The 17,782-nt window shown below is 39.4% G+C and overlaps 1 protein-coding gene across 1 annotated transcript; it reads left to right on the top strand.

Annotated features, from left to right (window-relative positions):
- The first annotated feature begins 1,118 nt into the window (after window positions 1-1,118).
- On the top strand, window positions 1,119-17,465 carry ptbp2b (polypyrimidine tract binding protein 2b). Its single transcript, XM_088344000.1, has 17 exons — window positions 1,119-1,437; window positions 2,375-2,396; window positions 2,513-2,579; window positions 2,767-2,930; window positions 3,021-3,092; window positions 3,187-3,258; window positions 3,363-3,521; window positions 4,826-4,936; window positions 5,107-5,272; window positions 5,423-5,500; window positions 5,727-5,839; window positions 8,917-8,950; window positions 10,662-10,754; window positions 13,738-13,854; window positions 13,934-14,033; window positions 14,519-14,596; window positions 16,485-17,465. Exons 1-17 carry the CDS (start codon window positions 1,430-1,432, stop codon window positions 16,612-16,614), a joined length of 1,584 nt encoding a protein of 527 aa, XP_088200126.1. The 5' UTR covers window positions 1,119-1,429; the 3' UTR covers window positions 16,615-17,465.
- Window positions 17,466-17,782: the final 317 nt, after the last annotated feature.

Raw genomic sequence — 17,782 nt, 5'->3', positions numbered from 1 at the left:
ACTATTTTGTGAGCTTGATTGTAATTGTAATTTGTTTTTGATTATTGTTTTTTAAGCTGTTAATCGAAATAATTGGTATTCTATTTTGGAAAAATATTTAATCATTCTTCTTTATTTAAAAATGCCCATTCCAAGATGTATGACATCATAGGCGCGGCTGCGAGCTGCAGCCTTTCCAGCAGCTCCGTGTTATTTCGCACTTTTTGTGATTTATTGTTTTAATTGTCTGCTTCTATCTTCGGTGTTTTTCGTCCCTTTTGACAACTCTGTTCTCTTCAGTGGCTCTGTACCACAGAAGCAGCTTATTTCTTTCCATTCTTTCTTTTGCTCTCTTTATTTAGTAGTACTTTCTTTCTTTTTCTTTCTTTTTCCCTCTCTCTATTTCCCTGTTTGTTTCTTTACTTTTACTCTTATTCTCACTCAGTCTTTTCCTTTCTTTCAATCATTCTTTCTCCCTTTCTTTATTTCATTCCTTCTCCCTTTTATTCTTTCTTCCTTGTGATTAAGGGCTATGCAAATAAACATGACTTGTTAGTTCCCTCTCATTTTCTTGCTTTCATTTTCTTTCTCCTCCTTCTGTCTCTCTCCTTCTCTCTTTAACTCACCTTCTATTTTTTTCCTGCTTTTTGCTCTCTCATTGTCTTTCTCTCTGTGGAAAAAAAATACTCTCTTTTACTTCCTGTGAAAAAAGGAGTCTCTCTTTTTATTTTTGTGTTTCTGTCTGTCTGTCAAGCAGTGCTTCTTATTATTTTAACAGCACTAAATGCTGTCATTTTCTGTCACTAATCTATTCGACCCTGGTCATCCTGGAAGGGGGATTACCACTTGTGAGGCCCCTTCTCAAGGTTTCTTTTTCCCTCACGCCGAGGTTTTGAGTTTTTCCTTGCCCGCATGTTGGTTTAAGATCAGGTAATGGTGGTGAGACATTTTTGTAATTAGGGGCTGTATAAATAAATGTGACTTGACTTGACGCCCCTCCGAGGAAAAAGTTTGCATGTTTTCCCCGTGTCTGCGTGGGTTTCCTCCGGGCACTCCGGTTTCCTCCCACGTTCCAAAGACAGGTAATGTATGTCAGGTTGATTTACCAGTCTAGATAGTCCCTACTGACAGAGTGTGTTGTCTGTCTCTGTGTGCCCTGTGACTGGCTGGCAACCAGTTCATGTCCCACTGCCCAGAGATAGCTAAGATGGGCTCAAGCGACACTACTGAAGATAAGCAGTGCGAAAAATGGATGAAGGCTTTAAAGTGACTTACCGGAATGCTAGTAAACGTACGCAAATGCCCAACTTCTAGTTGAAGTACTTCTCCAAAGCAGAAGGTGGCGCTAACGACACCGCGGTGCCGTTGATGAGAAGACGCCCATTTTGCAGACACTTTTTCGTGCATTTTGCTTGACGTACATTCACGTCGAAGAGGACAAAGAGCTGCGATGGACGGGTAATTGTCTATCATTTCTACACGTAAATGCCTGAACGCCTCGTCTCTTTAAACCAGGTCAGACAGTGACGTGACACAGTCTACCATACTTGATTTAGGATAAGCTAGCTGTTTGCCGAGCTGTAAATTTCGATGCCGTGCAGATTCAAGACCCGGTTCCAATTAGCTAAACCTCAAATGCAACCACGAACTAAGCTAACGGTATGGGGTGATAGTATATTACTTTCGTTTTGCACGCGAAACGATATTACAGAATAATTTACTCTTTTTACTTTACTACTTTGACGAGGTTTTACTAGAAGGTCGAAATTGCTTTCATTGTTAGCCCAATCAGTCACACGCTCGGAGGTTCAACAAAAGGCGTCATTGTAACATTTATGGAAATGATATGTTCACGTTGCATGCGGAAACTAACACATTTTAGGTAAATCGTGATAAAATACGGGCAGCGCAGTGGTTAGCACGTGTGCGGCACAGTTCTGAGGTCATGGGTTCAAATCCAGCTACTGGACTTCCTGAGTTAGTATGTTCTCCACGTGCTTGCGTGGGTACTCCGGTTTCCTCCCACATTCCCAAAACATGCTTGTCAGGTGAATTGGCCGGTCCAAATTGTCCCTAGGTGTGAGTGAGCGAGCCAGTTGTCTGTCCCTGTGTGCCCTGCGATTGGCTGGTAACCAGTTCACGGTGTCCCCAGCCCACTGCCCGAAGATAGCTGCGATGGGCTCCATCATCCCCGCGACCCTACTGAGGATAAGCGGTGCAGGTGATTGATGGATGGATGGTGATAAAATACATATAACTCGCATGCAAAGTCAAGAAACTCGATTTATAAAATATTCAGCAAGACGATTACTCGCGCAGCATTGAAATCTAGTTCAATGAAAATGTTTGTATTGTGACTTAGTAATTTGCTTTCGACGTGTCCTTTGCTCCTCAGTGATGTTGCAGTTGGTGTGAAGGTAAGCAGTCATATTTACTATGTTGACTTTGTTGTAATCATCAGGTACAAATTACTATGTTTATGAATGCCTTGTTGGTACCTTCATTTGTTTTTCTCATCCTCCTCAACCCTCAGAGAAGCTCAGATGAGCTCGCCATGTACAGCAGCAGCAGCAGAAGTAGCAGCCCTGTCCCCATGACCAGTAAGATCACATTTTTGTTTGACTATGAAAATAACGTTGTCTTTAATACAATTGTATATTTCAGCATTTTTCTGTTTTTGCCCTGCATCAGGTGTTTTGAAAGTAATATTACATTGATTTTGGGCTATTTAAGTGCACCATTTTATGTTACTATTGTTCTACTGTGCTTCCACACATGCATGATCAGCAAATGGCAATGACACGAAGAAACAGCGTCTGGATGAGTCTCCTCCATCCAAAGTTCTTCACATTCGAAAACTTCCTAATGAAGTATCAGAGACAGAAGTCATTGCACTGGGACTTCCCTTTGGAAAAGTGACCAATATACTAATGCTGAAGGGAAAAAACCAGGTATAAACATGAACATTGTTATGTCAAGTAAAATGTTTTTATTGTTATTTTTTTCGCAATGCACTGATGATGCTTTGATGATGACTCAAGGCATTTCTGGAGCTCAGTACAACAGAAGCTGCCATTACTATGGTGAACTACTATGCTGCTGTGACACCACAGGTGGGGGTTTTTTCCATGCCTCATTTATTTTTCTGGGCACAATGAATAATTTTGAGGTTCACAACATTTCTAATGATTTCTCTTTGGTTTTTAGGTCAGGAATAGTCCCATCTTTATTCAGTATTCCAACCATAAGGAACTTAAAACAGATTCTGCGCTAAACCAGGTAATCACATTTTTCACAAGTCCCATTGTGCAACTCCCATTCCCCACCACCCGAAAAAAATGACACAAGTTTAATCTGATGGTGGATCTTTTCATTTATCCAAGAGGGCCCAAGCAGTGCTACAGGCAGTTTCAGCGGTTCAAGATGGAAGTTCTCCGTCATCGGATCACGGTGTTCTGGATCTTGCTCCGCCTCCCAGTCCTGTCCTGCGCATCATAATAGACAACATGTTTTATCCAGTGACTCTTGATGTTCTGCAACAGGTATTCCATTTTAACCAGCTTCCCTGCGTGTTTCAGATTTAAAAACTTGCACCCAACCCGAGTCGTGGGTATATGAACCTATCAGATTACTTTGATGTGATAAACAAGCCCAAAATAAACCCGAAGCTTTAATTTGCCGCCAAAGTAAACACGAAGCTTTACTCCAGCCGTGCATACTTTAGAATTTACTTTTATTGTCATTCTTTGTAACAATGCACACAGGACGAAAATGTCGATACACCTGACCCGTACAGTTAAACTGTGGCGAGCCGATGCAGCCGCAGCCATTTTAGTCACCAACCCCCCAATTCCAACCCTTAATGCTGAGCGCCAAGCAGGGAAGCAATGAGTACCAATGTTGTAAGTCTTAGGTATGACTCGGTCGAGGCTTGAACCAGCGACCCCCCAGTCTCAGAGCGGGCGCCCTACCATCTAGGCTACTTCAGCGCCAAACTGTGCGTTTTGGCTGAGTTGTGCAGCTTAGGCCATGTCCAGGCTTAAAATGTCAATCATTAAGTCGAGCCGGCTGGGGTTCCTTCTCGTCTTTTTTTTCTTCTCCTTTGTGGAGGATCTGCACAGCATGTACTTACTTTTACAAAAGTAATTATTTATATGACTGTTTTTACTTATGCATCAGTAATATTTTTCTGAAATAGTAGTACTTTTATTTGAGTAACACACTTCGACGCTGCAGTTTGGCGCTAAAATATTACCAGATCTAAAGTGATTTTCATTGTCACAGTAGAAGATGCGCTGCTTCCTCTTTCCACCTTTACGTCTCTTACTTCAAATTGTATTTCCGCTTCTCGCCAATAACTAACAAACTTTCTCTCTGCTTTATGGCTGCATATTTCAGTATTTTCAGCCTGTAATCTGCAGAATTTTGCTTTTCAGTGCCATTTCGTTGCACAATGCCGGAATGTACACTTGGGCGCACTTCGAAGTGCACATTTTATTCGAAGAACTCTGCCCAAAGCGCGCACTTCCACGCCCAAGTAAAACCTCGGGTTTGCTTCAGGCCGAGTCCCTCAAATCAAGTTAATCGTTTGGGTTCGGGCTTGTATACCTGCGGGTTGGGTCGGGCAGGATATTTTAGGCCCAATCTTTCCTCTACGGTACACCCTGTTTTTTATCTTGAAGAGCATGAAAGTTTCTAATAAAAAATAAACTAAAATGGAACAATGATATTTGTAACTTTTTGTTGTAATAGCTGACTTTATCATTGGAATATGATCATTCACTTGTTCTTTGGGTAAGATTTAATTGTTGACTACAAAAATGTTAATAAATGTGCTCTTTTTCAGATATTCAGTAAATTTGGGACTGTGATGAAGATAATTACGTTCACTAAGAACAACCAGTTTCAAGCACTCCTGCAGTTCAGTGATCCTGTCAATGCCCAGCAAGCTAAACTGGTAAGTCTTGCGAATGTCACATTTTGTGAGCAGAGTCTTATTCTTAACGCCAAAATGTACACCCTTTGATATTTTCTCTTCTCCTTTACACATTGCGAAACACATTCAATCTTCGGTCACTGCTGTCACTCAGTTGCTTAACGATATGTTATTTATTACCCTCCTCACAGTCTCTCGATGGACAGAATATCTACAATTCCTGCTGTACTTTACGGATCGATTTCAGTAAACTCGTCAACCTGAACGTCAAATACAACAACGATAAAAGCCGAGATTACACTCGACCAGACCTGCCTACTGGAGATGGAGATTCGCACAAAGAACAGTCTTTATTGGGTAATTATTTCAACTAAAAACTGTATAACCGCAGCCCACGTCCATTGATATTTAAATGCAAGATAAAACTGTCAAACCTCAAATTCTCCCTGTGTGTCCTTTGTTCAATACCTGGATGGGTCATAATTCTTGATCCGTGCTTTCTTAAAGGTACCCCTACAGCAGCGCTAGCAACATACTCCGCTGGGGCAGGTTACTCATCCTCGCTTTCCCTCCCGCAGGGTGCAGGTATTTCAAGTGTATTTTGTTAATAAATATTATTTCTGATATTTTTTTATGCTGTGTGTGAACATTATCAGCATAATGAAATTTACATGAATGGCTCATTTGTAAGTTTTATCAATTAATTTTTTTAGTAGTACCAATGCTGCACTATGATACACACCTCACATTTTACAATTGTCTTAAACATATGCTGTTAATCATTTTATGCTGTTTATATGCTTGATTTCAGGGCCCATGAATCCCCTGAGCGCTGCTGCAGCTGCTGCAGCTGCAGCAGGACGTGTTGCTCTGTCAGGGCCCGGAGTTTCTGGAGTGTTGCTGGCATCCAACCTGAATGAAGAGGTACAATATGAATACATGTTACCCTGAACGCTAATGCTACTTTTACGCTGTTTTATTTTTTTGTAATCGTTTGATAAAACATGTTAATATTGTTGACAATATCAACTTATTATTGGCGCACCCTTTTTTCTAAATAGTTGTATCTCTGTAACAGCAATCTCTTCTATGAAATACTTTTCTGCCAAAGACTATTTCTTTCTACTATTTCAATCCATCTTTGCTCATCTCCTTTTTGCGAGTGCCTTTACAGTGGCGTGGTTTCCATATTTGTCTGCATGTGTTGTCTTTGTTCAACTGTTTTGCCCATGGCAGCTTGATGAAAAAAAGATTGCAAATCCATATTTTACTTTGGTTGTATGGATAAACAGTCTGATCCAGGGTGAAGTGCCTTATTTTTTTAAATGTTAGAATGTAAGGTTATCTGTAAAGAAGTAAATATTTGATGACTGTCAATAGTAGCCAGGTTATGTGAAGAGAGTGTTGGTCAGGCTTTACATGTAGAATTATTAAATCTGCCATTTCAAGAGCTACAGTATTAATCAGTAAATCGTTTTAGCAGCCATATTCACCCGGTTACAGTAAATGTAAAAGAATCCTTGTTTATCAAGAAAGCAATAATTTTTATACAGTAAATTGAATCATTGTACCTTTTAATACAACAACCATTTACCCAATTTAAATGATGTCCAGACAAAGGTAGTGTAAAATACATTACAACATATCAGACAAGCGCGTGCTATTAGTTTTAAATGTAAAAACAAAACTACACTGTTCATTTTTTTTTCCGTGTTAAAATGCCCCATGAAAAAGTTGTCCTCGTAGTTCATAATCACTAGGGAATTTAAATTATGCATTTGATTTAATCTCTTCTACATTTGTGCAAAATGTAAGGTCACTCTTAACTATCGCAATGGCTTGCAGATAGATATTACTGTGAAAGATACAGTATGGTGCAATTGGGAGTACACCCTTCACATCTGCGGAAATTGTATTGTGTTTATTAGAACAACAATGAAGAAACATCGCTTTGACACAATGAAGTCTGTGTAAAGCTTGTATACCAGTGAATTTTCTTTTTCCCCTTCCAAAAAACACCAAATATAGCCATCAATAGCCAAACCTCTAGCAACAAAAGTAAATGCACCCAAATACAATACACCCCGAAATGTAAAAAACAATGCTTGTCATTTCCCCTGCAATACCATGTGACTTATTGCTCTTACTAGGTCAACAGTAACAGTAGTACAGCTCTCGCACACTGTTTACTGGTCACTGAAACTCCCAAGATGGCAAAACGTGGCCAGAAGCTCTGTGGGGACCTTTAAAAAAGAATTGTGGCAGTACATACGACTGGTTATGGGTAAAAGAATATTGCTAACACCCTGTAGATAAGTTACAGTACAGTGTCGTCCTCAGAAGATGGAGAAGTACAATATCACTAACTGAATTCCTTCCATCCATGGAGGAGTGGAAGAGTATTTCAGTTACAACCTGTAAGGCTCTGGTGAAATCCATGCCCAGGAGGAGTAAGGCAGGTCTGCAAAATCATAGTGGCCACAGAAATATTGACACTTTATGAACTTTCATTTTAGGGTGTACTCACTTTTGTTACCAGGTGCTTAGTTATTTAGTTTTTTTAGGGGGGGAAATACATTTACACTGCTATACAAGCTTTACACAGACTACCTTTCATTTGGTTTAAGCAACGTTTCTTCACAGTGTTGCTCAATTAAACAATGAAATCTGAAGAAATTTGTAGGGTGTACTCACTTTTGAGTCATAATGTATTAGTTTAAATGCTAACATTATTTAACTTCTTTCTCAGTTCAAAGTTAACCAAACAGTAATCAAATGGAGGAAAAGATCTATTTTTTCCCCCTCCTATCCTGTTTTATAAATTGACCTGTATATAACAGTTGATCTGAAGAATATAATTGATTTCAGTGCAGGATGTGGACCATAGCCAATGAACAAGATGATAGTTGAAATTAAAAGTTGATGTCCAGCCACAGCAGAAATCACTTACTTAAATTAAAATTTTGGGCTGAAACCAGATACAGAAATATAAAACGCTTGGCCGAAATACCTTAATGGCAACATTTGTTTGCACTAAAAAAAAAAGCACAATATAAAATGATACATGACAGACTGGCATATTTCTAGCTGCTGATTTTAAATCATGTCATTAAATTCTCACAAACCATAAAAATATTCAGTGCTTTCACAATAACCATGTCAGAGACGACAAAGTGTAGCAGATGGAGAAAAACTGCCGAGACATCTAAAATGTAAATACAAGCAATTCCATTCTGTTTTTTTTTTTGACTAAAGTGACTGGTAATGTAAAAAAAATCACACGTAGCTGTTGCACTCTCCCACACAGAACACTTTGTAGTGACGAGGAAATGGGAGAAGAAAACCTTTAATTATGATTGGGTGGTATTTGTCACACTTATTAACGATATTCTGCTACTTTCTCTCATCAATGTTTTGCTGTTGCATTTAGGTTGATCTATTCCACACATTCCATACTCGTGTGTTTATTTTTTCCCTTGTTCATTTCAATGTATTGCACTAATGAATGTATCCATTAGTGTGTGGCGTTTTGGATTTTGTTCTGTGTGAATCAATCCAGCACTCATTCTCTCCGTTGATGTTCCACTGATGCTGTTTACTGACCTCTGCTTTGGTTTTTGTCCTCCTCTCCTTTCTCCTTTTCCCTGCCTTTTTTTCTTTCCCTCTTTGATGCTCCCTTTCAACCACATGTTTATTTGTCCCTCCTTATGACCCTGCATCCCTAAATATTGTGTGTTTAACCTGTTTTGTAAAAAAAAAAAAAATCCATTGATTTTCCCCCTTTTTTCTGCAATCTGGCCTCAACCAACTTTTGCCGTTTTTTTTTTTGTTTTTTTTTACCTCTCCCCAAACAATCTTTGCTCCAATCGTCATCATCATGGAAACCATCATCTCCCCCCTCGTCCAATGCCGGGTGGTCTGATCTCTACTTCGTCTCTCCTCTCCTTGTTCCTCTGCTCCTCCTCTTCCTGTCCTCTACTCTGCGGTCTCTCTCTGTAAAGATGGTCACGCCTCAAAGTCTCTTTACCCTCTTCGGTATGTTCAATCTCTTCTTTTCAGTCTGTTTATCTCTCTCTGTTTATCCAGTTTGCTCTACTTTTTTTCTTCAGCGGTAAAGTGGACATTCTCTTGTCTCAAACTTGTTTTTGTTTTTTTTTTCATCGAAACGATATTTCCATTATTTACAAAGAAAGTGAGCAAGTCTCGATTAATCTGATAGATCAGTTGGCAACTATGTTGGAGCAATTTTGCATTCAAGACTTTGTGTCAAATTGCCTGGGAAAGTGTTTGCATTGGACCCCCCACAAATGAATGGTTTGGCTGCTAGAGTTCTATTTTATTACTAAAATTTTATTTATGGGAGGTACTGGTCTACCTTTGTATTTTGTGGTAATATAATCTTACTGCTTTCTCTGCAAATTTTCAAGACACATTTCCCCCAACCACCCCCCCCCCCCCCCCCCCCCAAAGCATTTCAGTGATATTTCATTTTGCTATTCGTGGCCTTGTCCATTCAATGTCTCCCGCGAGTACTGATTTTCACTGTAATATAGTTTGTCTTAAAAGGAAGGTATCAGCAGCTTCGTTTGGCCACTCGTCCATTTTTTTCCCTAACCGGACAATACTTTGTTCCACTGGAATTACCTCGGAGAAATAATTGTTTAACAATAATATCCAGAGGAAGGCTTAACTTAATTGCATGAATTTTAAGACCATTGTAAACATCCATCGTTTCATGGAGATCTGTATTTGATGATAAGGGCACATCTAACTTATTAAATGTTCAAATTTGTCCAGATGTAGGTTAAATAAAGCATTGTGGCCACTAACCTGTCTTTGAAGATGACGAGAATAACCTTTCTCAAATTGAGACATAAACTGTGTCTCTTCACACTCGCATATGGATAATTTTATTGAATTGTCTTTTACGGAATGATTTGTTACCCAATAATTATAAATATTACTAAGATTATTACGTTGTTGTTTTTTGTAACTTGATGCTTTTAAACATTTTTTAATGTGCTTTATAAAGGTGACACTCCAGTACCAATATTAGAACAGCTCCTTAAAGTAGATCTTCTCTCCAGAATACTGCACAGCTGACTTGACATGTGAATTTGAATTTAGCTGAGGAATTGCCGTAAAACCAACCAAAAAATCTGCAAATATTTAATCCCCACTGAAATGCACCTTTAAACATGCAGGTAAAGCACTAATATGTATTTACCATAAAAACAATGGGCTACTTTTTTCAAGCAAGGAAATTGTCAGTTTCAATGTTACTCCAAACTGACTGATGCTTTTCCAACCTTTGACTGCCAGCCGACATTTTTGTCCTGTAAATAGATTTCAGTCCATGTTGTCTTCCTGCACAGCTTTTTCTGCTTTAGCTCAGTGCAACTCTGCCTTTAAGCTGTTGTGGTCTTTTGTCACCAGTCATACTTTTTTAAAGACATATGTTAAACAGGTTTTGAGTAATAGGTCAAATGTTTTTACACTGGAGTGTTGTTTTGAAGTGGCGATCAAATGGGAAGCGCCTGTCCTTTCCGATCCTTTGTCTCTCTAGCACTAACTGAATTCCTTCCATCCTTCACACCTCTTCTTTTTGATCTCCGTCGGCTCCTCCTCTCCTGCTCTGTCTTTTCTGTTCTCGTGCTCTCCTCCACCTTGAGCTCTCTCTGGCTGCCTCTCTCGCTCCTTCTATTTCTGTCTCCCTCTCTCTGTTTTTGTGTCTCCGTTTGTTTAGGCGTCTATGGAGACGTGCAGAGGGTAAAGATCCTTTACAATAAGAAGGACAGCGCTTTGATTCAGTTGTCTGATGGGAACCAGGCTCAGCTGGGTGAGTTTCCTTACACACAGACTGGCTCAGTGTTTCCCATACAAGTTTGTAAGACCTTGGTGGGTGGACAGTCTATGGCAAGGGTCAGCTACCTTTTTGGTGTGTAGTGCCGCTTCTAAATTTTCTTGTAAATCAGTGTGCCACACCAAGATTAATTACTCGCACAACATTTTTTTTAAATATCCACCAGAGCTGTAATTTTACACTAGTCCAAATACACAACATGGATATACATTGAAATCGTATAACTGACCAAATTTTATCTTCCACTATTCTTGTTCATGGGCAGCACGGCAGCGCAGTGGTTAACGCGTGTGCGGCACAGTTCTGAGGTCATGAGATCGAAACTCCTGTGTGGAGTTTGCATGTTCTCCCCGTGCTTGCATGGGTTTCCTCCGGGCACTCCGGTTTCCTCCCACGTTCCAAAAACATGCATGTCAGGTTAATTGGCCGGTCCAAATTGTCTCTAGGTGTGAATGAGCGGGCAAATTGTCTGTCCCTGTGTGACCTGCGACTTGCTAGCAACCAGTTCAGGGTGTCCCCTGCCCACTGCCTGAAGATGGCTGGGATTTGCTCCAGCACCCCCGCGACCCTACTGAGGATAAGCGGTGCAGATAAAGGATGGATGAATATTCTTGTTCAACAATTAACTAAAAAAAATGAATGTGAGCAACGTGTGGAAAGGCCTGCAGACATCCATGACTTCGACTTTACCACAAGAATCAACCATTCTGCATCAACAATCAACTAAAATAAAAAAACAAGTGATATGGACAGCTACCATACCATTCATCAATTAAATCTTATTGCAGAAAATATCAATAGTTGAAACGCGCGCGCGCACACACACACAGACGCTTCTTTAATATATTCGCCATCAGGAAATGGTTTTCCGTGCTTTGCTATGCAGTGAGCAATGTGATGGCTAGCTTCATTGGTGGTGTTTTAAGCAGGGACAAAGGTTTTTAGGGTCTGTGTTTGTCAGACCTGGACACAGCATGTTTTAATGTCTCTGCCTTGAATTCATGTTCAGCTTTTGTCTCGTAATAACGTTTAACATTTGATATGCAAGGTACAACGCTCTCGAGGCATAATGCATGACCATCAGTCATTTTTCCACAAAGCCCAAGTCATCTGTCCACTCTGACTGAAAAGAACGACATTTTTTCGCTGGAGGAGCTATCATTATTCATTCATTTATCGCACGCCGGTGTTGCTGTGGCTGGGTAAACACGTAATTTTTCCCCCTCTTCGAGGCACCGTGCAGACACACACTTGCACATGGAGCAGAAGGGGGGGTGCTAGATAACCTATATAGCCTCTAAACAAAACGGTGCGCAACTGAAAATGTTTAAATTTCAGGAAAAATTGTGCATTTTAAAAAATATCATTATTTTGCCGTGCGCTCGCGTGCCAATGGTTAACCCCTAGCGTGCCACTGCTGGCACGTGTGTTATACGTTGCCCACCCTTGGTCTATGGGGTTTCAGAGGCATGCTCCCCTAGAAGAAAAAGTACCTTTTTATTTCAAACGCTTCGATCTGGTGCATTTTTTTCAAGCAAAATATTGAAGTTAGATCTATAATGAATGTGTGCCCTCAATAACTATTGAATCAAAGGAACACAAGTTATTAAAGGCAATGACACGGCAAACAAATCACACCCACAAAGCATGGTAAATTAGACAGGAGTTGAATGCCAAAGTCTGCCTATAACCTAAATTGACTTAAAATTACTCGTGTTGTTCTGAATCTGATGCTGTACTATTTTAACGTTTCGCCAAGTAAATGGACCAAATCACCAATACGAGTTTTAATTAAATGTAATATTCATATCGGTGATTTGGTAAATTTAAATATTGAATATCAGTAGCTTTTGTGATTGCTGATATGATAGGATCTTATTTAATAGTCTATAGGAGGTTATTAAAATATGCAACTTATGAGCTACAATTAGTGCTCGTGTCCAAAGCATTTTCACTGTTTAACTTCAGTGCAGACAGTGGGACTAAGACCAAACTTGTTTTTGCAAGTGTTTGTAATCATTTATGAAATGAGACATTTAAATGTTATTTTAATTAACTTTGCATTTTATAAAGATTTAAGAATCTTATTACAGTGGAACCTCGGTTCTTGACCATAATCCGTTCCAGAACCCTGTTCGAAAACAGATTTGTTCAATCACCGAAATCGTTTTTCCCATTAAAAGTAATGTAAAATCGTTTTAATCCGTTCTAACACCCTGAATGTTTACCATGAACGTAAACATGAAGCTAACCCAGGCTAATTGTACGTAAGCGTAATCTTTCGTACGGAACATGAACGTGTAAAAATTTAAAAAAAAGGATTATGAATAGGATTTCTTACCTTTGAGGTGGACAGTGGGGAGAGAAAAATCATCAAAAGTTTTTCAACCTCTTCCAAAATTTGCGGCAGTTGCTTGCTTATAGCGCTAACTTCCTTAGCCGCATCACTCGATTTCACAGCCTCCTTATTCTTTACTATCGTACTGATAGTAGATTTAGCCATGCTGTATTCACTAGCAAGATCGGAAATTCGTACACCTCTTTCATAATTGGCTATTATGTCTTTCTTAAAGGCAATAGTTTTACGAACAACTTTTTTCACCTGTCCTGCTTGCACTGACCTTCTTCGGAGGCAAAATTAGGGGCTAAAACACCCGTACGCCGCTCAGCTTTGCACCCTAGCGTACCGGCGTTCGAACTCCGATTTTTTTTTTTTTTTTGACCGAACAGCGAAGCAAGAATTTCTCAATTTTTGGTCGAACACCGATTTGTCCGAACTGAGAGGCGTTAGAAAACCGAGGTTCCACTGTATTTTTTTTTTTTTTTAATAATATAGTTTATGAGACTGGCGGGGCCAATCAAACCCTGCCAGGCTGCCAGACTCTCATGTATGGGAAACACAACTGGCTCATGTGATACCCTTACACGCACATCCATAAGCTCTCTTTTTCATCTTTAGCCATGAGCCACCTGAACGGGCAGAAGGTTTTTGGTAAGGTGATGCGGGTGACGCTGTCCAAACATCAAACGGTGGCTCTACCCAGGGAAGGGCTGGATGACCAGCTCCTGACCAAAGGTGAGGGCACACATGCAAGGGGGTAACGTGTTGTAAGTAGTATCCTCTTATCAATTTTTATTTTATTTTATTTTTCCAGATTTTGCTGGCTCCACGCTACATCGCTTCAAGAAGCCTGGATCTAAAAACTTCCAGAACATTTTTCCTCCCTCTGCAACCCTTCATCTCTCCAATATACGGTAGTGCTTAAAGCAGCATTTCTTTTCTCTGTTCACTAGAAGTTTCTGCAGCTAAACAATTGAATACGGGAAGTTATTCTCAGTTTATTTTAATTGTGATTTTTGTGTTCCCTTTATCCTATTGCCTTGGGGTATTGTATGTAGAATTTTAAGTGGAAAAAATGATTTGACCCATATTGGTATTAGGCTGTAACATAGGATAATGCAGGAAAAAAATGAGTTGCGCTGCGATTACTTTCCCTATAAACTGTATGGAGATAACCGGTAGTGAACATCCCTTTCGACACCATGTTTGTATAATTTATGTAATAATAATCCATTATCTATTGTTTAGCTGCATGTCTGGTGGGGTACATTATAGTCACTTGGGACAAAAGAATTCAGTGAAGCTAAAGTGAAACGTAAGCATTTGGTTGAAGTGACATTTGTGTGTGACCTTTTTCACGTTGGCTTGTCAAAAATATTCATGCTGCTTTTATGAGCAGGGACAGCATGGGAGAGGATGACCTGCGTGTTCTGTTCTCCAATGGCGGCGGGACTGTCAAGGCTTTTAAGTTCTTTCAGTAAGGAACACCAAAATTCCAATCACTTTTTTTTTTTAACTTGTGTTTTTGTTGAAACAACAGTTGACCCCCGAATTAGTGTATTTCACTTATAATAGTTTGTTTTTTTATACTCTAGGTGTGCTGGACTATAAAAGACATTGAATTCAAACGACAGTGAGAGCTGGGGTTGTATGAAAACAAATACTGCATTTTGCAAGACAATAGGGCGCACAGTCTTAAAAGGCGCAGTCTCCTTAGCTGGTTCCACTTCTGTATTTAACAAACGCACAGGGCGCACCTAAACACTAGGGCGCGGGTGCCTTCTGCCGCCGCCGCTGCCTTACAACAACACAGACAAGAATTCAAGTGTGTGTATTCAAAAATGCAGCAGGCGTAAACCTGAGTTTGGTTGTGTTTTATTTAGGTATTGATTACAAAGTATTCAAATCAAAGTCTTAAAAAGGCATTGAATTCCTTATTCTAAAAAAGGCCTTAATTGGCATGAAAGGGCGCGCCATATAATTTGAAGACTTCAATGTGCGCCTTATCGTGAAAATATGGTATACATTTAATTAAAATGTATTTTATTGAACATGAATTAACATAACATCTGTTCTCACCACTAAAATTAATTTTGGCAACAAACCATTCGCATGTTAACCGCCAGAGACCCCTTTAAATGTTTATTAAAGGCAGAACAGTTCCCACATGCGGTATCATTTAATTGTATTATGCATTTCCAATTGTATTCACTGTATTTTTCGGTGTATAAGAGGCACCGGATTACAAGACGTAATTTGATGTTTTTGGGTCTGCCTTACAGTCCGCAAAACACGGTGAATAAGATTGGAAATGCATACATTACAGGTGTTTGTTACTATACAAGGTATTACAGGATACTCTCCTCTTAGTGCAATGATTGAACGATAAACATCGCCTGACTAAAATCTCCAAGCAATGTATGCACCAGGATTTGAACTTGGGGCGGTGAGAGCGCCATCCCTTTACCACTAGATAACTAATGGTCTAATGACTTGCAAAAAGACAGAGCTTATCTCATTATTGCACCATTTTACTTGATGTGCCGGAAAATCTGATTTGTATAGTCAATTTTGTTTTGCATTCTGAATGGTTAAACAGTCTCCATATTTTTAACCAATAATAGTTAGAGAATTGAGGAAATGGAAAGTCTTTCAACAAAATATTATACAAGATGTTTTACGTACGTGGACATGTTAAACCGCAACGCTATTGACAGACTGATGAAGTGGAGAAACTCTAACCTGTCAGAATGCAGGACAAAATGGACTATGCAAGTCAGTGTTTCTGGCACAGTGAGTAAAAATGGTGTAAAAGAGATAAAATTGAATGCCTTTTTTGTGTGTCATTTTTATCGCTGGTGCTCTAGTGATAAGTGTCTGCGCTCTCACCACTGTGACCCAGGTTTGATTGCATAGAAATGATTTTGGTCAGCAATACTTGGCCACTATTCGATCATTGTACTATTATATACTGTTAGTGTATGAAGGGCCCAATGGTTACACACGGTACTTATAACTGTAGTCTCAATTACATGCGCCATATAGTCAGGTTTGCCTTATGAAAAATATGTATATACTATAGTGCGTAGAATGCTGTATTTATATCCAAGTTTAATCTTCTCTGGGGTTTAGAACACATTAGCTGATTAACATGGGTTTCAATCCCTCGCAGTATGACAATTTCTCCTTGTGATACTCACCTCGAGCAAGTTAATGTCATATGTGAATATATTGTAAATATAGGCTCTTTCATGATGGAGGGGTATTTAATCGGAATTCTGATCAGAACTATGACTTTCTGAATCCAACCTGAAGCCTTCATTTTTCTGTATTTGCCAAAATTAACATTTTGCACCAACTTTCAGGGACCGCAAGATGGCCTTGATCCAGATGTCGTCCGTGGAAGAAGCCATCCAGGCGCTGATGGATCTTCACAATTACGACATGGGCGGAAATCACCATCTCAAAGTTTCTTTCTCAAAGTCCACCATATAAATCCAGCAGCAGCTTGATCCCTGAATGAAGACGTCGTGATAATGGAACAACTCAGACTTTCAAATTTATGTTTTTTTCAAATAATCTGTCCGTTGTGCTGCCAAACGATTGTTCAGCTGATAAAAGGTTGATGCAAGTGACGTGGTGCATGTCTTGCTCCATCCTAAGGTGTAAATCCAGCATCATATCAAAACGAGACAGTTGTCGAGGCCAAGTCAAGAGGCCTTGCCTTATTTCCTTTCTTGGATTTAATCAAGAGTCGATGATCATGTACTATGTCGTGTTGCAACTTTGAAAAATCCCTTTTTTTTTTTTCCATTCTCAGATAATGTTCTTGTTATTGCCGTCCCCGATAAAGGCATAGGCCTTAAACTGATGGGAGTAACCAAATAACAGTTGAGTGAAATGGGAGTGTAGTGCACATGAATTAATTTGCATTGCATATAATGAACTTCTAGATTAGTAGATTAACCAACAATTTGGTCAGGTCTTTTTTAAATCAGTTCTGAGAAAAGTTTCATTATGTCACCCTGGTCTATGGTTTTCTGGGAAATTGTTCAAGGTTAAAGTACATGTGCCTTTAGTCTGTATATGGATTGATTAGATTTACTTAATTCTTGGCTATTTGATTTGTTCCACTCTAGTTTTCTCCATGTCTTTCTTTAAAATGTGTCAACTAGTGAGTTAATGTACACCATAACTTGTGTTGTTTTGATGTGTGGATTAAAGGTTCGTTTTGGGATTGTGCTGTTTTGTACTCTCATTTTGTGGGAATGTTTATGATTAGCAAGAAATACCTTTTTTTGTATTCAAACCGCGAGTGAAATTAAAGTGCTATGTGTTCTGACTGATATGTCTATTCTTACTTTGTATGTGTAATGACCCTCAATCATTTGTGAAACCAGGGTTCACAGTCACCCTGTCTATTGCCTGCATTCAGTAAACAAAACGATAAAAGAAGTCAGGGCGTCTGTGCACGACTGCATACATCTTAAGCACGAGGTGATATGGCTGAAAGCAGGGCAAGCGCAGAAGCCGATAAAGTGCCAAATGAAAAAGACAGTCGCACACACCCATGGCTTAATGAGTTTTATCAGTAATGCATCAAAAACAAATTTTGTGAGAATTCAAAAAAGCTCAAAACAATCAAATTTCAACTTTGTTACAC

The sequence above is a fragment of the Urocampus carinirostris genome, chromosome 1 (assembly GCF_059441175.1).
Source record: "Urocampus carinirostris isolate Australia breed hairy pipefish chromosome 1, RoL_Ucar_1.0, whole genome shotgun sequence".
In the NCBI taxonomy this organism is placed as follows: Eukaryota; Metazoa; Chordata; class Actinopteri; order Syngnathiformes; family Syngnathidae; genus Urocampus; species Urocampus carinirostris.
The sequence above is the reverse complement of the archived record's forward strand: the minus strand, read 5'-3'. Positions and strand labels throughout refer to the sequence as shown.